The sequence below is a fragment of the Dermacentor variabilis genome, chromosome 3 (assembly GCF_050947875.1).
Source record: "Dermacentor variabilis isolate Ectoservices chromosome 3, ASM5094787v1, whole genome shotgun sequence".
NCBI lineage: Eukaryota > Metazoa > Arthropoda > Arachnida > Ixodida > Ixodidae > Dermacentor > Dermacentor variabilis.
In genome coordinates, this window is record NC_134570.1 from 80,656,771 (window position 1) to 80,683,417 (window position 26,647).

The 26,647-nt window shown below is 44.8% G+C and overlaps 1 protein-coding gene across 2 annotated transcripts in view; it reads right to left on the reverse strand.

Annotated features, from left to right (window-relative positions):
• Positions 1-26,647, reverse strand: part of LOC142575939 (uncharacterized) — a 70,522-nt gene that overhangs the window by 43,465 nt on the left and 410 nt on the right. For both annotated transcript variants that reach the window (XR_012826742.1, XM_075685760.1), the window contains exons 2-13: positions 21,459-21,532; positions 18,035-18,214; positions 17,192-17,256; positions 16,493-16,619; positions 13,300-13,406; positions 12,648-12,805; positions 9,372-9,470; positions 8,562-8,676; positions 6,540-6,612; positions 5,687-5,749; positions 3,905-3,980; positions 910-1,049 (exon numbers count right to left, since the gene is read on the reverse strand). Coding sequence is in view for 1 of the 2 variants with exons in the window: in XM_075685760.1 (XP_075541875.1) it covers positions 910-1,049; positions 3,905-3,980; positions 5,687-5,749; positions 6,540-6,612; positions 8,562-8,676; positions 9,372-9,470; positions 12,648-12,805; positions 13,300-13,406; positions 16,493-16,619; positions 17,192-17,256; positions 18,035-18,214; positions 21,459-21,508 (1,253 nt within the window). In the remaining variant the exon portion in view is untranslated. The remainder of the gene's footprint in view (positions 1-909; positions 1,050-3,904; positions 3,981-5,686; positions 5,750-6,539; positions 6,613-8,561; positions 8,677-9,371; positions 9,471-12,647; positions 12,806-13,299; positions 13,407-16,492; positions 16,620-17,191; positions 17,257-18,034; positions 18,215-21,458; positions 21,533-26,647) is intronic.

The following is a 26,647-nucleotide window of genomic DNA, read 5'->3' on the forward strand; positions in this document are numbered from 1 at the left end:
GCGCCGCAGAACTTGGTACTTATTGCGCCGGTGATACTAGTCTGAGAAAGTGCCAACTTTCTGTGCCTTCGTACTGCCGTTCTTGACGGTGCGCCTGTCAACATTCCTTGCTTTCCCGCCAAAAGCTTGCTTATATGCATATCATATAGACCGCAAATAAAGACGGGTCCCCGTCTTTATTTGCGGTCAATATGATATGAAGTAAATACCAACTAGGCCAAAGTGAAGTTCTTCAAAAGCTTGCTTGCCAGTTGTGTGCAGTTTCCTTATCAGTAACACACAGCAGTGAATTTAGGCTTCAATCAATTAATGAACCAACAGAACTTTAGTTTCTCCTCGAGAAAGGTGAGGGCTATAGAAACAAAAGCTGCAAATATGAAGTTGACAGGACTAGCGTTCTTTTCCGGGGCAAATACAGTATATTCAAAATATGGGTAACACGCAACATATGGACTGGCCAAAAACTTATACGCGTGAAATAAGTTCACAAAATAACTTATACGTCGCAGCACTCCGGGAGCAGCGAATAGGCCAGAAAGGTGAAGAAAGATGAGGAAAAATGTTAGTGAGTTCAACCTGAAAGAAAGAAAGAAAGAAAGAAGGAAAGAAAGAAGGAAAGATAAGCATTACAAATAGCAATGAATAAAAAATTAAAAGAAAGAGAGATTGTGAACTGCCTGCTGAACAAGGTGAATGTAAGCTGGTCACGAGGTTTTAGACATTCTAAATCATATTTCAGACAATGCAATCCGTTTGTAAATTATCCTGAAATAAATAGTATGGGCTTTGAACGTAACAAAGGCCTCAAGTGCAGGAAACGTGAACGTTGGTATTGCCGTGTCTGTATTTTGGTATAATGATAGCGGCGACAAACTTGCGCTTATTGACACCCCAACGTTGTGTACTCACTCGGCCTTGTGGAGCCGAGATCGCACTCGTCGCCGGCAGAAGTCGAAGACCACGCGCACGCTTTCCGTGGCACCCACCACTATAGCCACGCCCATCCAGAACCCAGAGTAGCCTCCCACAAGGCCCAGCACTTGTGTGCCCTGCGGGGTAATCAAACATTTCGAACGTTTAGTCTCAAGAATGATCAAGAATGATTTGCTTATACGGGCTGGCAGTGTCATCTGCGCATTAGGTCACGTGAGCACTGCTGCACTTCTTGAAGACATTGGAGCTCTGCGACTGCCTTTGATTGTGTGGTTGTGTGTGCACGCGCATCACTTGTTGTACCTTTCCTGCTTCCTTTTTCCCTTTCGCTTTCTTCCCCCTTTCTTGTCCCCAGTGCAGTGTAGCAAACCTGGTGCAACCTGGTTTCATACCCTGCCTTTCCTTTCCTTCTTTCTTTCTTTCTTTCTTTCTTTCTTTCTTTCTTTCTTTCTTTCTTTCTTTCTTTCTTTCTTTCTTTCTTCCTTCCTTTCTTTCTTTCTTTCTTTCTTTCTTTCTTCCTTTCTCATTTTTGGCTGGCTTCTAGTATATATTGCGACGGACACCACACCAATATAAATACGATGCAGTTTAATATTTTCTCAAGTCGCCATCTTCCCGCTTCGGACTCCTCGATCTCTCCTTGCATCCACACAGATTAACTCGCAGAGGAGCTGCTCATAATGATGTAGAATGTGTCTTGACCTTCTGACCTTCACCCGTACGTAATATGCACCCCCCTCTCAGTTGGTTGATCGTTCCGCTCCGCAAGGACGCTGCCGTTAGTGTGGGCCAAGGCACAACAATGTAGAAGGTAGGCTTCAGGAAATACGCAGCGGTGGTTGCTTCCGATGTCAAATAGGCTAGTGGTGTGAAATATAGGTCGCTGGGTGAGTCGTATGTCTACTCTCTGGGACAGCGTTTCAGACTTTTTCGACATTGTTCTGCCTGGCCATCTTGCTGTTGCATCAGGTGCTGACACTTTGCTACCGCTGGCTTTGCTTTTTAGTCACATTATATCAGTCGGTCAACGTCTTGCGCATAAGCGGCTTTTCCCATGTGCTTGCCGGCGGGAAGTGACCCTTCAGTACCTGGGTGTGCCACAGCATGCTCAACATGCCACCTACCGTCTTATTCTGGCAACCGTCTTTACTCAGCTCTTCCTGGTGTGAGATGTCTCGCACGGTGATTGACGCCAAACCTTGCTAATCTCGGCCGATTATGTGCGCCGGCAGATCCAGCAGAAGTGTGTCCTTGAGGCGGGCGGTTGATGATACTTGCGCGGAATGCTCTCACAATCCCCAGGTGTTGAGGCAGGAGGTGCAGTTTGCTGTCCTTTCCTTGTGCACCAACGTGTTTCGCGCATACCACCGTTTGATCCGGATTCTAGTGCGCCAGCTCCAGCATGGACGTGGCAAGCGTGATGGTGCTAGTAGTCCCGTTACCCTTTATGATCGCCGCGCTCACCGTGGATTCTGGAGCCATGATACGTCGCGAAACAGGAGCTGGGTCTGCGTTCAAATGGGCGTCGATGTCGAGGGCGGCGAGTTTCTGCTGCGGCACGCATGGTGACTGTCTGGCTGTTGCCTTATGTGACAAGGTGTAAGTGCACGTAGTGGCTGTTGCCAACGAGCCCGCTAGCTGTTTTAAACGCGAAGCTTTTCATTGCGAATCGCGCCGGGTTTGCGTGACCGTGCCGTGCCGGGTAAAGAAAAAAAGAAAAGAACCATTAAAATCCAGGACGCCCCGAGATCTTTGTCTTCAACCATTGTACCACCACCACATGGCACTCGAATGAGCCCATCCACGGCAGCGGCCGCGGCATTGCATTATGCTCTCTACAATGTCAGGATAAAGCCTTCCGTGTCACTTCGTGCAAAACTTCAATACGCACATACTCACGTTCCGGCTCTTTATGCCCTCACACAAAGCTTCTCGGTATAAACATTCCAACTCGTTGGATCTGGGGCACCTTTTTCTTTCGATGCGTCGTTCCATTTGTTTTTGCTCGTTCCAGTGTCGGGGATCTGGGTTCGCGTAAGAATCGTTCATTGCAGAGCGCTCGAGGAAAGGCCCAGGCACTTCAAACGTTCCTTTGTGCTTTGCGGTTTGACCGAGCGCTTGTCGCACTCGCTCGAACGTGTAGTACATACTGCATCCTTGTCATTCGGTGCTACAAGGACTCGCGGCGCCCGCAGGTCTGTGCCTATTCGTGACACGTGGAGGTGTCTGCTCCAGTGACGCCAGCCACTTCCGGTCGTACTCCTCCAGAGTCTTCTTCTCAACGAGCTCACCTCGTCGTCCTTAATTTGCTCCATCGCTTCCGATCCCACCGCTGCTACCACTACTAACCGGCACCACAGCGACTTAAATACCGTACACTTTAACACCCGCACTAGTCACCACCTTCCAACTTTTTGCTCATGGTCTTCATTGTTGAGTCCTTACGTCCATAGAGCTTAACTTTCTGCGGAGTTATTCATGATGATGATGATAAATCTTTTTTTTTATATTTGGGGTTTTACGTGCCAAAACCACTTTCTGATTATGAGGCACGCCGTAGTGGAGGACTCCGGAAATTTTGACCACCTGGGGTTCTTTAACGTGCACCTAAATCTAAGCAGACGGGTGTTTTCGCATTTCGCCCCCATCGAAATGAGGCCGCCGTGGCCGGGATTCGATCCCGCGACCTCGTGCTCAGCAGCCCAACACCATAGCCACTGAGCAACCACGGCGGGTGATGATAAATCTATCTTGGCCTTCTGACCTTCACCCGGAACAACAAACTGTTCAAGTGTTGCATGCATGCCGTTAACTGACGCGCATACAATACGCGCTTTCGAGATAAGTATAGAGCTTTACTCTTAAGCTTTTACAGTCCGTTACACCAGGAAGATTTACTGGCTACACACAGTCGCAAGGCAGCAGTGCTACTACTCAGTGCACGAAAGAGAGAGGAAATCGTTACACTGACCGTTAACAGAGGAATGAAGTGCAGTGCTTCGACGCTCCGCGACGTCATTAGCGCTCGCACTTTGACGTACGTGAGCCTGAAAAAAAAAGATAAAGGTAAAAAATATGCTGCCGATTGCGTCCAGAGAGCCCACGATGCGGCGGTTAGGCTCGGCCTACCAGTCCCCACGTGGGAGCGGCCCGCAGCTCTGCCCTAGGGCAAAGCTTCTCAGGACCTTGTAATTAAAGTTCTTTGTCTGTCTGTCTGCCGACTGCGTGACACAGAAAGAGATAGAGAGAGACGGAGAGACGATGTATGGTTAGATAGATAGATAGATAGATAGATAGATAGATAGATAGATAGATAGATAGATAGATAGATAGATAGATAGATAGATAGATAGATAGATAGATAGATAGATAGATAGATAGATAGATAGATAGATAGATATCTTTGCGGCGGCATTTACATCTCAATGATTACTAGATCTCTGTGCTAACTTGTATCGCGTAAGTTGCATCACTTGGCAATAACATTACTACTTTGGCCAGCTACATCCCCTAGGTATACATTTTTTTACAGCCACAGACAAATATACAGCAGGCTCCCCTAAGACGAATTCGAACAAGCAGTAAAAAATGCGTTAGTCTTACAAGAAATTAGAGATCCACAAAACTCAAAATCCACTTTAACATGCATTTAGAGTTTCAATGCAATTAGCAGTTCCTGATGCAGCCGAATATCCAAGCCATAAAACTAAAGCTTAAACAAAAATAATGAATCTTGGTGTTTCACGTGCCAAAGCCACGATCTGGTTATGAGGCATGCCGTAGTGGGGGAGTATACGTATTAATTATCACCACCTGGGTATTTTGATGTGCGTTAAGTACACGGTACAAAAGTGTTTTTGCATTTCGCCCCCATCAATATGCGACCACCGTGGCCGGGAACCAAAACCGCGATCTCCTGTTTAGCAGCGCCACGCCATAGCAACTAAGCCACCATGGCGGCTAAACTTAAGCAATATTAAAACCGAATGACACGATCAAAGCGAGATTTATTGGATTTTCATGGTACAAATAGTTGATTTACGTAACTTTTGGGCAATTGAGTAAGTATAGCTTACCAGCACTGCTTCAACCCTTGCGCTGTCGCAAAAACTTGTTCATCGGTTTCTGGGGCAGCTGGTGTCCCCACCAATAACTTTCACCTGCACAGGCACCTCGAGGACCGTGAATTAGTGTTTCTATGCAGTGTCAGCGCTGTGGGCTTCCGCTTCATCGTCGACGCTGGCGTAGCTGTTCACGTCCCCAGAAACGCCATTTTCTTCTCGTGTAACCAGCAGAATCGTTTCCTTCATGTTGGCCATCCCTACCCTAGTCTCTCCCGTAGCCACTTAGTAGGCGTCAGTGGCGGTTGCGAAAGTGCAGCTGAAACCGGTTTGTGTTATATTTGTTGTTGTTGTAATTATTATTATTATTATTATTATTATTATTATTATTATTATTATTATTATTATTTGCAATGGATCGACGGGAAACCGACCGAATGTCCAAACGTTGTTCCTCCCAACAAGACATTCGGCTAAATCTGGTTCGTATTAGCGGTAGTGTAATATAAGTTGCGATGCCATACTTAGCATCTCGTGAGCAACAGATTCAATGCCATACCATTATGCTATATCGTACCATGATATAACATTTCATAAAGAGTTATATTATTTCTACTATGTCACATTAGTGATTCGAAGAGACCGTCAAAACGAAAAGGATTCTCTTTTTTCACACTCAATGCGGCACTCACCCCTCCATAGACATGCTGGTTTCTTGTTTCCATGCCGACTGCGTTGCCTTATAGATGGTCTCCCTGAGAAAGCCAACAAATGTGAACTTAAAAAATTTGATGTACCTCTAAACGTAGTGGATCTGCCTCTTTATAGAAAACTATGAAATAATATTTGCTTGTTTGCTTCTTTGTTTCAGGCTGAATAATTGCGCAACACTAGGTTCTCTCCCCGAAAGAGTAGGCACCTGAGCAAGCACTTGAAAGCACGTTGCACAGACAATGCATTTGGCACCATTTTAGGAGGAGTGCGATTTATATCCATCACTAATTTGTTGTCTTCGTCAGGGGTCCGTTAACTTACTCAAGGTTGCCTGTAAACTGTCTGCCTGCCAATATGCCTGTTCCAACAGCAACGTGCGCTTTGCATTACAGGGAAATACAATTTGACTAATCCTATCCAGCGAAAGTTACACGCAATTACGGCGTACATGATGTATATTCATGCACCCTAGTTGCGCAATAAACTTTAAACAAGCTACACTGGTATCCAATATATGTACGCTACACCTTACAAGAAAAGTATCTTCTCCTCAGGAGAGGGTTCATATATTTTACTGCTCAGTTTAGTCACAACGATATAGAAATGACACCACTATTTTGCAAAATAAAACACGGAAAAGCCAAACTCTCGTCTCCTGGCAGTATATAACGAATAAGGCGGCTTACGGATGCGGCCCTGCCACACAAAGTATACGAAACCGCAGCAGCGTTCTCTGTTAATCTACTCGCTTCTGTTTTACTTGTGGGTACGCGGCACTTTGCTCCTGGCAAAGGTCTCCAAGGAAGCAATCTATGAGGACCTTGTGCCCACCTGCACGCCGTGTGACAGCGTTCATTGCAGACCACGCTGTACATTGCTCGGCCATCTTTGTGAACGCAGTGAACTGAGGGCAAAGAACAAGAAAGGCGAAAAAAATGGCCGTGTTAGAATTGCTTTCACAAGACATTGATAATGCAGAATTCAATCCTACCCATGCTGTGTTAGAATTAGCTTGACGCCAAGAAACGCTTGCGTTTCCGTACGCGGAAATAAACATTCTTGACGCTATGCAATAATGCATGGTATTGCGGTGTCCGACAAGATGGACGACCTATATTGTTTTGTGTATATTCTGATATCAGCCAAGTGAAAAAAAATGCGATGGAAAATGGAGGAAAGAGTCACAGTTTCGCCCAAAAGGAGAAGCACTGATTGTGATAGGAAATTATTAGGTAGCTATACGAAGTAAGACTTAATCGTTTCATCATCTGCATAAACTGGTGCAAACATATTGCTTACTAACGAAATTAACAAGCACGTTGTCACACGCACGTAGACAAACACGCGGACACTCTCTGTCGGGATACTGTCGTGATGAAGAGCGGCAGCAGTGGTGAGCGAATTCGCCGTCGTGCCGCCTCTCGTTTCAACCCGAACTAGCCCTGCGAGAATATAGCGCACACGAATATAGCCTTCGAACCCACTGCAGGTTGCCTCCAATATAGGACGCGTGTGGTCGCGCTTAGCCGCTACAGCTGTAGTGGAAGAGGAGATGCGTCTTAAACAGCCGCTCCCCCCGCATCCCCCAAGCTCGCGCATATCTCTCTCTCCCCCCCTCCCCCCTTGGGCGAGTGAGAAGACGGCGTGAACCTTTCCGCCTTCCCCCCTTTAGGAGCGCGAGAACACACAGCTGCATCAAGACACCATTCTCCCCGGGTCACCCTAGTAAGCTTTCACTCGAACCTAGACCACAGGGCGAGTGGCCACGATCTTAGCGCACTTGGACTTTATACGGTACATTCCGGCGACGCCGACGGCGGCAGAAATTTGCTTGGAATATTAATATAATTGCTATCGCAATAAAAAAGAGACACAACCGTAATGTTTAAATAACGAACAATGAAGCTAGTCATCCATCGTGACTCACTTTGTCATTCTTGTTTTTCAGATTAGCCTTTGCACGAAATTTACATTACAGCGTTGCACCTCTTATCGACTTTAGGAAAAGGCTCATTTTATGAAAATAATTGTTAAAGCCACATTTTTGCACAGTGATTGCAACTGGAAATAATTCTAATTATGTGTCACTGATATGCTTAAAGACACCTAATACATTGTACTAGAGCATTTTATTTGTATACATATTTGAGCCCCGATGTAGTGAGCAATGTGTTCAGCCTCTATTCTGCACTGCTGAAAAAAAAATTGCAGTTTCGCACGAAAAGCGAAGCATCCATTATGACAGCAAATTAGTGGACAACAATATGAAGCAAGCACACTAGTTTTGTCAGCGGTATATACTTGCAAACATAGTCACACTAACTAAACTAACAAGCATGGTGTCACGCGTGCACAAACATACATGAACACATCTCACTCGATGGCAGCGGAAACTCGCTGTCAAAACGCTGGAGTGAGGAAGCGCGATAGCAGCAACGAGCGAGTTGACCTTTGTGCTGCATTTGCATAAACGCGAACTAAGCCGCGGAAAGACAGCGCGCGGCGGACTTTGTCCCGGCGCAGATGTCTTTCAATATACAGGAGCCCAGGCGGAGGCGCGCGCCCGCCCAGGCAGTCCGAAGTAGAAAGCGCCCCTCTTTCCTACACTCCTCCCGGAGCCTTCAGCGCGACGGCAGACGGCGCGCTTCCTCTCCGCTTTCCTCTCTTGCGTGGGCGAGATGAGCCGCCGAGCGCCGGCTCACACTAGCACGTTTTCACTCGCATGTACACGATACGGCGAGCGGAAACAATTTTATCCCTCTTGTACTTTGTACGGAAGCTCACGGTGACGGCGACGGCACGAATGCGCCTAGAGTGTCCACCTAATTCGTGTCGCAATAAAACACGACTTACTTGTCTCGGCCAAGTCGCAGACTTTTTCGCTTATGTGATTTCGCCAGGCGTAATCATTTGGGATACATCCGCACACTTGGCGCGTTATTTCCTTCCGGCACTCTTCGTAACATATCTAGAAAGACAGAGAAAAGGGCAAAGATTAACGTAAGCAACCTCGAATTCAGAGGCCACAAGAACAACAATTTAAACTAGAGAAAAACCTATAAAGCTCACACTTATGAACTAATCAAAAGTTAATTGACATTTCGGAACCAATACGAGTTCCTTGTCCATTGATAGAGTCAAAACCAGATATGCAAGAAACCGTACGAATGGCACCTTGCCCATTGTTCATACCCATTCATTTCGCCACCTGCTACGTACATAATTTGACGACATCGTTATCACTGCATTGTAAACCCGCATAGGTTGCGGAACGTCAACTAACTTTGTGTTTTTTATCTTACGAGATGAGTTTTTGTCGAACATTTGACTATGTGAACAACTTCTACTTTATTTTCGCAACTAAGCGATGCACGTAAATTTTATTTCTTCTTATTTTCGGAATAGTTCACAGAAGTCGTAACGATCCGCACATATTACGTCGTTCCCACGACACTGGAACGCGGCCATAACAGCTAAGGATCGCCGCCAAATTGACATAGGGCTTCAAGATTCCACGAAGAAAGCAGTTTTGCATGTCGAAATTTCGTCTAAAAAGGCCTCCATAACATTGTGGAAGCATTGGAGGAATAATATTTATTTAAGTGTGGTCTTGCTATAGCCCGAACAGGTGTACAAAGTGGCCTAAAAGAAGGTGGCACTGACCTCTTTTGAGTACTGGACCTTGTACTTTGGTAGGCGCAGGTACCGGCTGTAGTTGTCACACTTGGTGGCGAAGGGAGCAGGCAGAGATACGACTCCTTCCTGTGACAACACCGACCACAGAACAAGATCCAACTGTTGACCACTAATATAACGCCACTGTGGTAACAGCACTTTTCTTAGCAACAGATAGCTACGGTAAAAGATAGACACAATGAGCAGATAAAAGCAGAAATATCCAAAACAAAATAAACAGGCCCGTTAACCTCGAACTTAAAACGCAGAAGCTATAGCATGCCTGTTATATGTTGTTGACGGTGTTTTTTTTTTGTTTGATCTATGTTAGTGGCTCATGTCTACTATGCGCGGGATTGGCGAAAATTCGGATGGAATGAAAAGGTGATTAATCATGTCGAGAGAACAAGAGAGATAACTGGGGTGTAATGAAAGGAATGCAAACAAAAAAATAATGAAATAGAAATTTAACTAGAAAGCGCCTGTAATACCATTATAGACTCTGGAACGGCTGAGCAAGCCTATCCTTGTGACATTGGCCAAGAGAGGAGGCTCTGAGAGATATAACGTCAGGAATTGTAAAATTCACTGCAGTTTGTGTAAAAGTGATATTTGTAAAAATTTTTTTTCTTGCATTTGGTTGTGAATCTGCGACAGAATACAAAAAATAATGACGAACTACATCATTTTTACCACAGAATGGGCACAGCTAGGATGTTCGACGTGAATATTCATGGCGCATACCCACGGCGGAGATCCTGCCGGCGGAGTTAAGAGAAACGGACAAGGACGCAAGGCATTACCAATGTGTTGCCGCTTCCAGATAAGCATTCAAGGGTGCGAGAAAGATAGAACTAAATGTCAACAACGAGACACTGTAATTAAAAGAATAATAGATAGAAGAACTAATCCAGTAGCGTAATCGGTTAGATTCAGTAACTCCTCCTCCTGTATTCTTCAATCTCGATGTCACCTCAAAGATCTCATGAAGCCTTGCATACAGCAGAGATGACATCACCAGCTTCCAATAAATTCTTTCTCTCTGCCTATGCAAGCCGCACAACCTTTATTCTTGTATATGCTGGTTGCGTTTTCTTTCCCGGTTGCGCAAGCACCTCTGAAGAGTTATATCTATATTAATGGTATTTTGATCGTGGTTGCACATTACTACTTAAATTCGCGTAAGCCTCCTCAGTTTTTTGTTGTTTCTAACGCTACAGGCACTTTCGCACATAAATCGAAATGCACGCAAAAAAGAAAAAACACGATAAGAAACTAAAAAGAAAGAAACGAAAAAAGAAAGAGCTTATAGATGGTTATATTTCCATAATGTTGGTAGTTTACACCGCTAACACCAAAACTAGGTTACCAAACTAACAGTAACATTTCGAGCTGTTGTTAAATGTTTCTTTGTCGATGGTTTGCGGAAGTCAGGGGAGAAAACACAATAAAGGCGATAGTACGAGCAGTGCCATTCTGTCGCTTTGTTGTGCAATAGATAGTTCTCCGATTCTGTTCGTGCAATCACTTTCCCTATGTTAAAACCATTTTCATATGGTGATGCGGGCAGCATGTCGAATAGTAAAAACACTATGTACCACTGGATCGGGCGTCAACCCTTAATTTAACGTTTCTCACTTTGTTTACTTTTCCCCAGTCATACGTTTCATTTGCTGTGTTATTTTGAATAGTGCAAATAATGCCTTTAAAAACATGGTATGGGATCTACCTAAATCTGTAGAGCATTTTTTACCGTATGCCGAAACCAGGCAGAGACCACATGAAGCCATCAAATCTACGACCTCAACATTAACAGTCGACAAACTGGCAGAGAGAATGATAAACACGAGAATACAGCATTAAATCGAATACGCACAACCAGGACTGCACCCAGCCCCGGCAGGCTTTCGGCCAAGTATTGGCAGACACAGCATACACAACCGCCTACGATTGCTCCGCAGACTAATAAAGCGTAAGTCTCACAAACAGATGCCAGATGCCCGGCAGTAAATATGCATGAAGCATCTGACAACCTGAAACAAGAAGCTATCCTATAAACATAGGCGTGTGCAGGGCTTTCAGTTAGGAGGGCCAGACTATATTGCAGCCTCCCACCGACCTCCCAATCCGCTCGCCCAGTCATAAAAGCATGCTTTTCTTCGTCTGGAGGCGGGAATGCCTTACGTGTTAGCCAAAGAAAATGCCTTCTTTGATCAGACGTTACTAGCGGTTGTATCCGCGCTCCAACCTACCTTGCTATATAAAAAAATATCCCAACTTTGGAGCAGAGGCGGTTGGTTACTGTAGCCACTCACTAAATACTTGGTTCAGGCTACAATTCCTAAATGTACCTGCTCTCGGGCTACAATTCCCAACGACGCCAATAAGAATCCCAGGGTTGCATTGGCCGCAGCATTGCTTCTTGTTTCATATACCGGTAACTACGTAAATACAGTAACTAAAGACTATGCACAAAAGTTGCGCTCCTATAAGCATACCAGAATGTGTGGTGTAAGAGAGGTCGAACGGCCAATGTGAGATCGGACGAATTCAACATACATCTAGCAAGAAGTTCGGGGGACCGCATCGGCGTGAAGAACAAAAACTGCGATGAAGATGCATTTCATCCAGCAAGCCATTAAGCCAGACGCTAACGCCTACCAGCGGTTGAGAGTCGTCCCTTTCCTTGATGAAAGCGTTTCATTCATTCATTCAGTCGACGACGTCCAACACAAATAGAATATTTAAAGAAAATGTCTGTACGTATTTATTTGATTTGTACATTCATATCAAATTATTACTTTTCAAAATTTAGTGCGTTAACATTCCTCTAATTACATTTTATTTATTAACACTCCTGTATTTACTTCTAAAGTTCGCTAGCGGTTATGCCCACCTATGCTTTAATATTCGAAGTGTAATGAAGCCGAAGGAGTGCGAACTCGGGGTGAGGAGATGAAGAAGTAGAGCGAAATTAGTATTTTGCAGGGCCTTAGCTTTTCGGTACCCTTCTTATACGTAAGATTTATTTAGTTATTTATGCCCATTAAAGACACGTTTAGAGATTCTTGCTTCACTAACAACCCCCCATTGCAAGTGCATTGCAAGTGCAAGTGCAGCTTTCGAAACCAATACAGAAAATTAACTCGAAAGGGAGCTACATCAGCAACGATTGGACAATGCGCCAATGAAAGCATAACACGGAGGGTGTATTGCAATGTTGATTTTCCGTGCAGTCCATTTGAATCGCCCATGCCCACCGACCTGCACGATTCCGAAGACGAAGTCGCCTGAGGGCTTGAAAGCCATGGCATGCTTCTTTCCCGCTGTGTTTGTGTCAACGTGGTGAAAGCCGAGGTTCATTTCGAATTCATCCATTTCTATGAGGTCGTCTTCGGGCCAGGCAAAGAGCACGTTCATCTCTGAAAATGCAGTCAAGATGAGTGAAATCTACGCATAATTTCGTCACTGGTTCCTCTGTAACGATTACCTTAATATCTATGAGCATTTCACGACAATGATCGAGAATGCACCTAGTTAAAGGCTTGTGACTGAGTGAACCATAGCAAGTTTCAAAGTGAGAAGCAGACGAAAAAAAAAGTTAGCCTGTTGCAGGCGCTCGTACGCGAGACTTTTGCTCTGCAGCTTAAATATTGTGCATTGTCATTTTTTCAGATCGGTCTTCTTCGAAGGGTGTATGTAGTACGTGTGATACTCAATGCTGCACCAAATAATTTACGGATACATATACCCTTCATTTAAGACAGACAAACAAAGTTGTTTCGTGCTAGGCTCGAGTATGTTAAGACTTAACTTTAACCCCTGCTGTGTTTCTGAAATGGAGCATTAACGACGCCTCTTCCTTCGTCTAATGGCACTTGAAGCTTCGGCGAATGGAATAGCCGTGCGCACAAACCGAAGGCCAGGACGTTTTGGTGGACGGTATCGATCTTGGAGTCGTGCCTCCAATTCATGGTGTAACACATCTGGCTTGGCAGGCGGGAGTATGATTGTCGAGTAACGCTGTAAGAAAGGAGACACATGAAGGCAGTTATACGTGGGAAGGCCTGACATAATTCATGTTTGCACAGTAGCACGGTAAGCTATGACGTAATGTCATGGCGCTTCGCCTGTTACTTTTGCTCATATGTAGATGGCAGTTGGAAAATAATAAATAGAATGAGAAACGTACACTTGAATGATATCGGAGTAATTTGAGCATCACCTTAGTTCCTCTCTCAGAAGGCAGCCACCTCTGCGTCCTAGTGTGATGCGCCTCATAATAGAATAAATATGGCCGAAAGAAAACGACAAAAATGAGTGTGATGTAATGGAATAGAGTTCAATTAGATCAGTCAAGTCAGTGAAATGCGCGCAGAACATATTTGAGGCTCAGACATCAAATATGTCGAAAGTAGACATCACCAGCAGGTCTCTTCACAACGATGGCGCCAATTTCTGCCCTACGTTTTCGTAATGTTCTAAGTTACGGATGATCTGATTACACTAAGAGACGCGTGTGGGGCTCTGTAGGCCTAGATTAACATTTCAGCTTGACCTAATCTTTATACTTAGTGCGCCCTTTAAGCTTTAGCGATGGCGGTAGGGTTTTCCCCTTCCCCATGTGCACATCTCTCACTTCTCAAATAAATTTTATGAAATAAATTATGCAATTATTCACATAAACACGTCGAAGTCAGCGGGCAATGACATGTGTTTCATTGTGCTACATGGCACATTTATAGTGAAATGTCGACGTGGAAGCTCTTGACCGGATAGTAAGTGACTATGGGGATCACGGTTGACTAATTTTGTCGGCTACCTAGACACGTCGACGGTTGACAGCAACATCTGCGTAAACTTAACGTTTGCGGCAAATGCAGCGCATTTCCGCACGCCACTTCAACTATCACAAGAACGTCTGAGCAATGATTATTACAGCGAATACTCATGTTTGTTTCAGAGTTAGCGCGTAGAGTGCTGTATACGCAAAATGAGGCACCGTGTGAAACAAACAGGATGTCTTAAACGAGAAGAAAGGGGGTTAACCGAGGGGCAAGATTTTTATTTGTCATATCATAAGAAGCCAACAAACATTGACACCAGGGACAACATAGGGGAAATTACTCGTGCTTAATAAATGAAATATAGAAACGATAAATTAATGGAAATGAAAGTGGATGAAAAAAACAACTTGCCGCATGTGGGGAACGATCTCACAACCTGGGACGTCAAACGGTATGTCTAGTCGCTCACAATGTTTAGGATAGGATAACGTTGATTTTGAGAGAAGATTAATAATAATAATAATATTTGGGGTTTTACGTGCCAAAACCACTTTCTGATTATGAGGCACTTGAGAGAAGATTGAGGGAGTGAGTGAAGAAACTTTGTTGTGAACGCCTGCAGAACGGTTAGCCTTCCCCTGTTAGGGAGGCGTTACCGTAACGCGGCCATGACGTCTTCGCGGCGTGTGGTGCCTCTACTTCGGCCGCGGCCGCACTATTCCCTTTGGCCAACCGCGCCTGCCCCTCTTTTGGGTTGGCAGCCTCCCTCCGGTTTCGCTCGGTCGTTGCCTTTTGAGAGCCGCCGAGGCCAAGATCTGCTGGACGGCCTGGGTTTGGACATCTTGGTCATAGCACCTTGTTGCGGCCTCGAGCCATGGCGGGATCGTTGTTATCGTTGCAGCTTCGTGCGGATTCTTAGCACAGTCCCAAAGGAGCTGCAGTGGCTCTTTCATTTCGGCACACACAACACAGATCACTTTCATAAACACTTGGACACACGTGCCTCATCAGCACCGGGGTGAATAACGACCCCGTTTGAAGTTGTCTATATAAAACCGCCTCCTTACGGGTCAAGCCCGGATGAGGTGGCGGCATAGTCCTTAGCTCTAGTCGGTACCATTTCACAATTTCGTTGTAGGAAGTCATTTTGTCCTTGGTTTCCCACCACCACGACGGGTCGGCTGTAGTAGCAGCGGCACGGTTGGTTAGTCCTCGCGCCACCGCGTTTGCCATCTCGTTATGGTTAGCGTTGCCGCGATCCGACACATCACTGCCCATGTGGGCCGGAAACCACTTTATCACCACACACCGACTTTCACTCGCGACTTTCACGCAACACACGACAAAAGTTTACACTTCGCTACCGGCCACTCGAATTGTTTGGACCAGTTGTGAAAGAGGCACACATTCGTACATTATCTTCGCTAAACTATCTTCGCTAAAAAAAAGTTCGGTTAATAAAGAAAGTGACGGGAATTGTTTCTCTGTGTTATCAGTATTAGCCTGATAATGACCGCTGAACTACAGAGGCGTCTGGCGAGAGTGACCATTTTCGCTCACGATAAGCGAATGCGGTCTTGTCGTTTTCGACTAGCCACTCGTAAATTTCTGGAACCACACGTAGGAGCTTTTAAGGGCTTATTCACGTTAGAGATATTTTCATTCGCAGAGCGGCAGCCTGATGCATAGCCTCCCCATAAGTCACATCACATGACTAAAATTTCAGATGGCCTGGAGATCGAGTACTCATTTCTCAATGCCATATTTGGCTACCGAAATGTAGCCTTATAAAAAATGTTGACGATATGTTTACGACCATTTTCCGTCAATGTTTCGATGAATTTCTGCAGGTTTCCAGAAGGTGTATGAAACAATGTAAAATTACTGTGTCTTTTTTCTCTGTTTTGAAGCGAACAACTTTTTCCATTGTTTGTTAGAACGAGATGTTCAGTTTGTCGTAGGCTGTTCTTGAACAGGCTGGGCAGCTTATTTTGGGATTTCTTGAGGAGGTTGTCTGCTTGTTCGTGCAAATACGTCTGGTCCCACAGCTTCCCCCGCGGACCACCAATAACCCATATACCCCGTTAAGAAAATCGCTCTAGATTTTCTAATCCTACATCACCATCTAGTTCCACGCTGCTTTCGAATGTATAATCTTATAATCTTATAGTTCTGTCTCTTCTCTGTATCTCAGCTTCCTCAGTTCAATGCTGATTCCGTCATAAGTCACACACTTTTACGGTTATGCAAACAACGTTTGCATGCGTAGTGCGATGCATGAATGCTAAGCTAGGGGACAAACTAGTCAATGGTCTTACTTACTTTGGGCTCAGATAAAACTCGAAGAAATACTGCGTTGGGTTAACAAAGCCGATTTGCAGAACATCTTCAGAGGTGTGAGCTATGTCTCCAAGGTTGCCACCGGTTAGCAGCAGTCTTTTCAGCTCTTCTACCTGTAGAAGCATGAACAAATAAAAAAAAAGCCTAATAGGCATACATACTGTAGATTTTACGGCTTTCACGTTTGAACATTGGCCAGTCATTCGACGAGTTACGAAAATTTCGCCGCGCTTTTACTCGAGCTCGATAACACATTTACGCATGACTTTACCAGTATTTCCAACCTGTCTCCTTTGTGCTTTCTGAGAACGTCTGGTTTGTACGAGCGGCTTTTAACCCAGTTCTGTCCCGTGCACGTCTTTATATGCCCCCTCTCTCCGATTTCTCTCTGTCCCTTCTCCCTTCCTCCAGCGTAGGGTAGCCAACCGAACTATTGGCTGGTTAACATACCTGCCTTTCTGATATCCATCTCTCCCCCCCCTCTTTCTCTCTATCTTATCCTACCTCCCATAAGTGGAAGCTAGTAGAATATAGCCCTGATTTACAGCTTCATAATTAAGACTGTTTTATTTGTGTAGCGTTTTGGTTGTTTTTCGCGGCCTTCAGCTACACGTAAAATAAGCACTTAGCATAGACAAGTAGCTACTGAAAAACCCATGGGGCGATGACGTTTTGAAATACCTACGCTAGTGTTGTTGGTGTCGCAGAACTCCTGGTAGTGCTCGCAGAGTTTGGTCTTGCTAATCCTGAAAGAACGTAGAAAGGTGAAGGCGAGCAAAAAATCTTGCTCTATTATTTTTTTTAGGCGTGCGTTTATTCACTGGGCACAGCAAAGTAACGTCATTATTTAATGCATTACGTCACCTATATATAACCTCGTTTATTTATTTATCGATACTATGAAACTGTCTTCAGATGTGCATTCAGCAGCCTTTGTGACAACGTTTATACTCTTTCAGAAATTGACTGGTGTTAGCGCAGAGCAAGTAAGCGAGATAGTCATTACAAGCGTTACGGTCATGCGTCAGCGCCGTGTTGCGAAGGGCCGCCGATCGAAGGAGCGCGAATCGAACAGAAAATCGCGCTAGCGGTCTGAAATAATGAAACTGTGCTGCCTGATCCCAGCTGTCTATTGGGAAACTGCAAAAAAAAAAAGCTCGTTTTCTTTTTATCGCTTCAATTTGCGCTTAGGGGGCTTGGACGTAGCTACCAGGTTGTCGAGCAAGACGAAGGCATCACCGAACTCTTTCTAAACGGTACATATACGTCCTCTCGTCACATACAAAAAACAATGTTAGCATTTCTTTTAGCGTTTGCATTTTGGAGCGCCACTGAATGGTGAAGACCAGACGAAATCTGCCTTACCACGGCGATTTTGCTACTCGCTCGTGAATGGCTGAAAAGTGGGAGCCCATGAAAGAAAGTCGGAGGAGAGGAATGCCTTGCAGACATTTGACATTACTGTAGTGAAAGCGCTCATTAGTTCGGACGCAGCGTTAAAAAAGGCACTGAAGAGACACGAACCAGTTGGTGACGCAGACCGAGAGGCCAGGAAAGAGGAGCACCTCGGTGCCCTCAATACGAACGTCGACGGCGCTGGGAAAGCTGAGGTACTCCTCAACCACTTTGGATGCCTGGTACAGGAAGCCTATGGTCATCACCATGAAGACGCCGATGCGCAGCAACCGCACGCGATGCTGGAACCTGAGCATGCGCGCAGTGTTGACACCCGAGCTCTACATATCAGCAGAGCGTACATATGGAAGAGACAACTTAGCTAAAAAGAAAAAAAGAAAAACGCAGTTGCATTTATATTTCCCATAACGAACTAAAGGAAAAGAAATAATATTCAAGTACCGTTACAGCCACGAACGCATTTTTTTGCATTGACATGCATTTGCATACTTGCATTGATATCTCACGTTTATTTGCATATTGAATAGTTAAGGCTGTACTTTGTACGTACTATTGATGAACGGCAGTGGATACTCTTGAGATTTCACAAATGGAAGAACGACTAATCTTGTCTTGAGCTGCATCATCTGGCGGAAGTAAGTTTTGAAGAGACAGCTCTACTAGACCGACATCACTGTTAGAATAGGCGTGAAAACTCTAACACTTTTTGTGTAAAAAGAAATTGCAGCAGACCTCATCTCACGATGACTGTCAATAGTAATGCGATTAGCATTCGAGCAGTGTAGCGACATATCGTCTTTCTGGTCACCTTTATTTAATATCTGAAGAGGCCACTCAGAGAATTCTATTGTTTCGGCTATATATTATGTACTCCAGCATCGTCCCACTGAGCAATCTCACTCGCTTGCCAAGAGGGACCAGGATAATGGTGGCATGACGCCGACTGTGTAACTCCGACGTCGTGACGATAATGGAATAACGAAGAATAAGGTTGATTGTACGACCAAAATGGTATGACGACAATGAGATTGTGATTATTAAATGACGACGATCGTATAACGACTACAGCGTGATGACGATGACATGCAGATAGTGGAATGAAGAGGAGTGCATCATGATGATAATTTGACGACTTTGGCATGACGACAACTTGATGACGAAGCTGGGATGACGACGACGGAATGACGACGATATCATGACAACGGCGGCTTTACCACGGTTACATGATGACAAGATTTAAAAAGAGCTGGCAGATCACACTCCCTGTGGGAATCAATTTTATGCGAAGCAGTGTGCGGGGAGACTACCAAGTTAACAAAAGGAGCACGAGAGCACCAAGACGTAGGCGGCTGTTTCATGACCTACATGACGCCTATGTTATGACACTCATATCATGACCTATCATTTACATCGCCTACACTCTTGTCATACTATGCCAATTTTGGTGCATACCGAGGGTAGGTGGCTGTTTCATGACCTAAATGACACGCATAATGACGGCATAATGACGGCTTGACGACAGCCGGATGACGAACCTGGAGTGACGACCTTGGAACGATCACGCCGGCATGACGACATCGGTACGACAATAGATTGATGATAACGACTGTCTGACGACGACCCAATGACGGCCCAATGAAGACGATGACATTGCAACGTCGTAATAATCACGATTGAATGAAGATAGCATAATTACGATAGAATTATGAAGGACTGACGTCGATGGAAGGAGGAACGCAGAATGATGGCGAGTGCGTCGACAATGAATTGAGGTTAGTGAAATGATGACGATTGTAAAACCGCAGCCTGACGACGACGGCATGACGACAAATATATGAAGATTGTGTGAAGGTGGCGGCATTACGATAGTCGGATGACGAAGTTAGAATGACGACGATAGAATGACCACGATGGCATCACGATAGATGTATGACGACGACATGGGACGGTATGAAGACAACCGAATGACGACGAGTGTGACAACAATGCGTTACGACGACGGGATCGCGGCATCTGTTTGATGGCAATGGCGTGACCAGGACGGCATGTCGATAGCCGAACGATGTAGTTAGGATGACTACGATGGAAAGATCGCGATGGCATCCCGACGACTGTATTTTAACAAAATTATGACGATGACCCAATGACGACGACACAATGACGACGATGGCATGACAATGTTATGAGGAAAATGTGATGACGACGAGTGTATGACAACAGTGGCACGACGACGACTGTATAACGAAGCCTGTATGACGATGATGGCGTGAACACGACGGCATAGCGATAGTCGTATGACGAAGCTCGAGTCACATCAACAACAAAAAAAAAACGAACATGACGGCATTGCAACAGTTTGGGAATGAGTGCATGACGGCTGTAGGACGACGGTGGCATGACGACGAGGGTATGACGAGGCAGATGACAAAGCTAGAATGACGATGATGCAACCACCATGACGGCATCACGGCCCCGAGCAGGTAACTAGTGGCTCAAGCTATAAGACAACTTAGGACCCATGGTTAAGACAACTTAGGCATGATGACGACGGCCCGAAAACACATCACAAAGCTGAAATTGTGACGACGGAACCACCACAATGGCATTACGACCACGAGCACATACCTAGCCCAAGCTGGTAGACAACTTTGACCACGGGGTCGGCGTAAGTAGATTAGATTAAAAACGCCTGAATAGGCAAAGAATGCTAATCGCATTAAATATCTAGTGACAATTCTTTAAGTCAACCATCTATGACTTCACACGAAAAACAATTCGCATTCTGGAACTTATGTTGCCGCTACTTTCTCTCTTTCGGACTCATTTATTTATTCTTTGTTACATGGTTCTACAATATGTTGCTGATGTTTCTTCGTTTTGTTGATAATGCCACGCGCTTGCGGTACCGTGTTCGATGAGCCTCTATTTTTTTATATTCATATGTACGCGTTTTTTGGCTAATAAAATTCAGTTCGTAGTCAGCTCCTTCCCTTGTACATCTTTCCACTAACCCAACACCTATTTTCCAGGTATTCGGTGCTTTGCACTGGATTCGCGTCATTGAACAACATATTTCTCCTATTTTACAGTACTTACAACTCTCTGCGTCTTGGTTTGCAGAACAGCTCAAAACCGGCGCTCTCTGTCATGTCCTACTCAAATGTAAAACAGTGTCTAAGAAGAAAAAAAGAGCGAAATTCACATTCGCAGGTGCACCCACATACTCATCCAAACTTAATGGTCTCCACGGAGTCTATGTTGACGGGGCAGTGCAAGAGTCAAAATTTTTTCCCTGAATATATACGCTTTCAACTCAAACAACCACAACAAACTCCGGCGCTTGTTTTGTTTGTGATTCGCACCAAGAGGTCGTCAGTACAGAATTCCAGAGGACTGACAGCCGGATAAGCGATTCCACAGACGCCAGTTATTATTTATTATAGAACGCATTTGTTAGCGAGAGAAATGCCACAGATATAGTTGTTAATTTTTTTTTCATTTCATTCGCACAACAAGGCTTGAAGCATCTCACTTTTTCTTATCGCCATTGGCTCCCAAATCCAGAATCCAGCGTAGCGTCATTTCGAGCAGCCAGTTGTACACGATCTGCACAAGCAAAAGTGTAAGGAAGCCCTCCTTGCTGATCAGAGCAGTACAATCAGAAGAAAATTACTATTTGTTAATGGAAGCACAAGACCACACAAAAAAAAGGGTGGGGGAGGAGATTCTTGATGTTATCCAGGATATGAACTCTACAAAAACGTAACAAAAGGTATAGCGACGAAAACGTCTTTATTTTGAAACTGACATCCGGGCCTAGGTCGTTCTCTCATTGCCTATATCAGGCAATGCAAACCTAAAACCATTATATGTGTGGAAGAGGAGTGAATTAAAATGGAGGCCATGAACCCCCGCCCGGAGGCCATCCGGATCAGTAGGTGATAGTAGTCCTCGGGAAATGTCCCTTCGAATGTGCTTTGTGGCACATCGCTTGCAAAGGAGATGTGCCGCATCGAGCGCTTCTTCTGTGCAGTTGCAGTGTCGACAGGGTAGCCTTTCCTTTTGTTCCTCACAGTTCTGTGGACGCTGCCGCCAGCGTTCCACGAGGTGTGGTGTGAGTGCGACGCCAGTTCGGAAGCGCCGTAATATTACTTGCTCATTTCTGGTCAGGCGTAACAAAATAGCTGAGAATTTATCATCGGTGTTGTTTTTCGTGGGCTAACTACTGCAAGCGAGAGAGCGAATTAATCAGAAAGAAAGAGAGGAAGGTTAAGAAGATTGCACTAGCTTTGCTGCCCTGCACAATGAGGGAAGTGAAAGTGGGACGAAAAAGACAGAACCGTTCCGTCCGTAACGCGAAATATTTTAATGCACAGAAGTCTTCAACTGTTCTGTGCGGTGTTTGTTGGCATGAACATTCGCAGATGCGATCCAGTAATTTTCTTTCGATAGGCAAAATAATTGTGGGGAGTATTCTGTTGATGACAGTGATTTGTAAAAAATTCGGCTTTTCTTGCTCCTCTCACCTATCCGCACTTTGCCTCTGGCCTGTACTGAAACAATCCTTCCGCTTCTGGCTGCTGGATTTCTTCAGATTCTCTAAAGCTTATAGTTGGATTATCTCATTCATAGGCCTCACGCTTGGTGTTTCAAAAAAAGCAAGACGACGTAAGCGCTAACCAGTAAGAGAGAGATAAACACTTCATTCGGCCTAATTATGGAGCTGGGCAGACCTTCAGTTTAGAGTTTTGCTGGTGTCATTCTTCAGCGATGGGCTAATGAAATTCACCAAGCTCTGCTGTGTTGGTAAGGCAGAAGCCAGGGTCAGCTACACAGCCAAGGGAGCAAAAGGGAAAAGGGATAGGGAAGAAGGGGGGCGGCAGATGGCGTGGGGGCAAGTGAAAAAGAACAGGTGAAGAATCAGGGTGCCCCTCCCTAGCACGAGGCGGTTTCTTGCCCCCATCGACGGCGAGCGGCGGCTTGTGCTGTTCTCTGCTCACGTGCTGCTTGCGACACTCGCTGGCTGCAGTGGAGAGAGATCGTCTGTGCGCCACTTCTCGAGCTGCTGTGCGCTCTCGACGCACGGGAGTCATCATGCTTCGCAGAATAGGCCTCACGTTGTCCTCGCTGAAAACAAGACGACGACCGCGCCATCCAGTAAACATCAAAAGGAGCCGACCGTTAGAAAAAGCAGACTAAGGGAAACGAAGCATCGACGCTAAGTCATTGTCGTACATGTAGAAGAACAAGCATTAACTGAGGACCACCTCGTCAAGTGCGAAAGTGCGTAGTTCACCTCTCACGTAAGGCGCTGTATTAGTAAAAGAAAGCGCTCTTATTCAAAAGCTAAACTGTCGACTTCTGATGATGCCTGGAAGTGCTATCGGAAAGAAAGTTATGCAAAACCGAAATTGAAGCAGCTAAAGACAACATTTTTCAATCATGATATTTCCCACATATCAGCAAACAACAGAAAAAAAGATTCTGGAAAGTAATCAACCCCAAACTGTCATCATCAGACTTCCTTTCCATAATGGAAGACGAGTTCCTTCCCTCATCAGAGGTCGCTGCTGCATTAAATTCTTTCTTTCGTTCTGTTTTCACAAGTGAACTTCCCCTTACCGGTAATATTCAGTTCGGTTCTGCTACCTCCATTATGAATGATATCATGATCACTCAAAAGAGCACTGAAGCTGCTATTGATGGTCTTTCTAGCAGTTCGGCTCCCGGTCCATATGGAATCTGTCCAAAACTACTAAAAATAACTAAAGTAGTGATATCTTGCATTTTCGACGGTCTTTTTCATCAATTTATTGATTCAGGAAGCGTTCCTGAATCAATAAATGGAAAATAGCTAAAATAATTCCAGTCTTTAAGTCCGGTGACCCATCATATGTCTAACTACAGACCTATTTCACTGACCAGTATTAGAACACTATATATAAACTATTAGAACACATCATATCATCAGCAATTATGAAATACCTAACAAAGCCAAATCTTCTCTTCATTAACTAACACGGGTTCCAACAGGGTCGCTCACCTGAGATTCAGGTATTCGAGTCTCCGACTTGTACCAAGCTATTAATGAATCATCACAAATAGACGCCATATATATAACGCCATATTTATTGTTTTGGCGATGGCTTTTGAGAAGGTAAGTCATAACCGTTTGTTATTGAAACTCCGCTATTTTAATATAGATAGCAGGGCTACGAACTGGATTAGCAACATAGATAACTTCTTGGCATAATCATCCACCACAGGGCGCTGCAGCGACAGGAAAATTATTTTTTTTTTTTCTGCAGAGAGAACCGATGGGCAGGTTACCGAATTATTGCTTCTAATCATTTCGAACGCCTCGATAATCTCCCTAGTCACTTGATCGGTGTCTCTTGATATCACTTTTGATCTGTTAAGCAAGGGTTTACAGCCACAGCGCTAGCAGTGTGCGGCTGGATGGCCAGCCTGCCAGATTGCCAACAGTGTTAGAATGCTCCCGTAAGCGATCATTGAGGCATACTCCCGTGTTTCCATTATATTCCTTTCCACAGGATAAATAGAGACAGTAAACCACTGCTTCCGGGCACGAAACAAAGTGCTATCGGTGTTTTTTATTGCACCCATGACACTTCTCTGTGCTATTGTTTACTTTGACGCACAAACCAGAGAGATTGAAAGGGGCTGAAAAAAAAAAACGACGTCAGTGCCGACACGTTTTCTAGTTTTCTTCAAGTGCTGTGCCTTCGTCCACTTCAGTTGTCCTGCGTGCTCTCTTGCCCTTTATCTCGAGTCATGTAGTAGCCCACCACCATTTTTTTTTGTCCCTGATCACTTATAAAGCTACCAATCATTTACATTTACACTATCATAACGATTACATGTCTTCGCAAATTACGCCTTTTTTATGCAGATACAAGACATTACGCTTTTCGCGTGACGGACACATTCTGTTGTGGTACTCACCAAAGAATTCATACGCATTAAAAGTCACTCAGACAATCAGTAGAGAATCTATAGATGCTTGACTGTGAAGTCCCTATGTGAGAAATAAAACACGCCATGTTTCAAAAGCACAAATCACGACTCCCACGATCGGTCTTATGGCACTCAGACCTCTGCTACCCACCATGTCTTCTGCAGTCACAGAAAATATACAAACGTCAATCGAAGATTCTAAAAGGAAATGCGACGTTTCCAGATTAGTCGTAAAAAAAGAAGACTAACTTTACATCGGCTATTTGATAGGTATTAGGACTATATTCACGTCTATACTGACGATTCTGTAGTCAAAGTTACTGTGACGATAGTTTATACCATCCTTACAGGTGGAGTACGCTTGTCGGCTAGGAAGCACGTCGTCATCAATGATAGCAGAATTAGCGGTAATTCAACAAGCCATATGGTTTACCAAATATGAGACACAAAAAAAGTGAGTAATTTGCACGGACTCTTTATAAGCTTTAGCTTGTCTTGAAAATATTGATGACAATAATAATAATGTTTGGGGTTTTACGTGCCAAAACCACTTTCTGATTATGAGGCACGCCGTAGTGGAGGACTCCGGAAATTTTGACCACCTGGGGTTTTTTAACGTGCACCTAAATCTAAGCACACGGGTGTTTTCGCATTTCGCCCCCATCGAAATGCGGCCGCCGTGGCCGGGATTCGATCCCGCGACCTCGTGCTCAGCAGCCCAACACCATAGCCACTGAGCAACCACGGCGGGTTATTGATGACAATCGACCACAGACATGAATAATGAACGTGCACAGTGCTAAACAGTTTAACACAGGCTACTGAAAGAAATCACGAAGTGATATAACAGCTGGTACCGGGGTATGCTGGCATAGCAGACAGGAAAGGAACGGACTCGTTGGCAAAGTGGGCCCATAAAGATTGAGTAATTCAACTCATCACTTTATCACTAATGGACACGCAAGGCATATTAAACGTACTAAAGAAGGAATTGTGTACTTCAACCAGTTTTAATTAAAACACTAAGGAATCGATTCATTACGAAGTGGACCCCCAACTGGCTGTAGAACTTTCGAAAAGTACTGATACACTAATTCGTCGACTGCGCCTTGACACCGCATAAACAAAACATTTTCTATATCGCATAAAAAGGAATTCATTTCCGGCTTGCTCCTCAAATGCGCCGGACGCACGGGGCAAGGATGGCAGCTAGAACAAGAGCTACACTCCCTCGATCCTGGCCAACCTTTCTCACTCGCAAAACTGCTGGGCCCATGGCCATCGAAAATAACACAGCGAAAAGCATTGAACGCACTCGAACATCTTTACGAACACGCAGGCATTCTTACCGATTACCACATGCCGCACTGAATAGCAACACAATGTAACTAGGACTTCCTCCCATTATTTGGAATTATTAGCGCTTGTGTATTACGTGTTATACTCTTGTGTATTCTGCTGAAGCTCACTTTTGACTGGTATATCTCTGTGCGTGCATTATTTTATCTGTGTCTATGCACCGTCTACCTGCTCAACGCAGACGGCGTCGCGGCCGCTTGTGTGACTTTGTGACTGCTAACGAACTCAGTGTGGTGCGACTTGTCTTCGCATTTTATACCTATTTGTCTGTGCGTGCACATATCTGTGCGCTGTCAACTTGACCGTAGGACATTGTTACTCTTCATTTTCTTATTACATAAATATATTTCACATATCACTGATTCTGCTATCCTAAAGACGGTA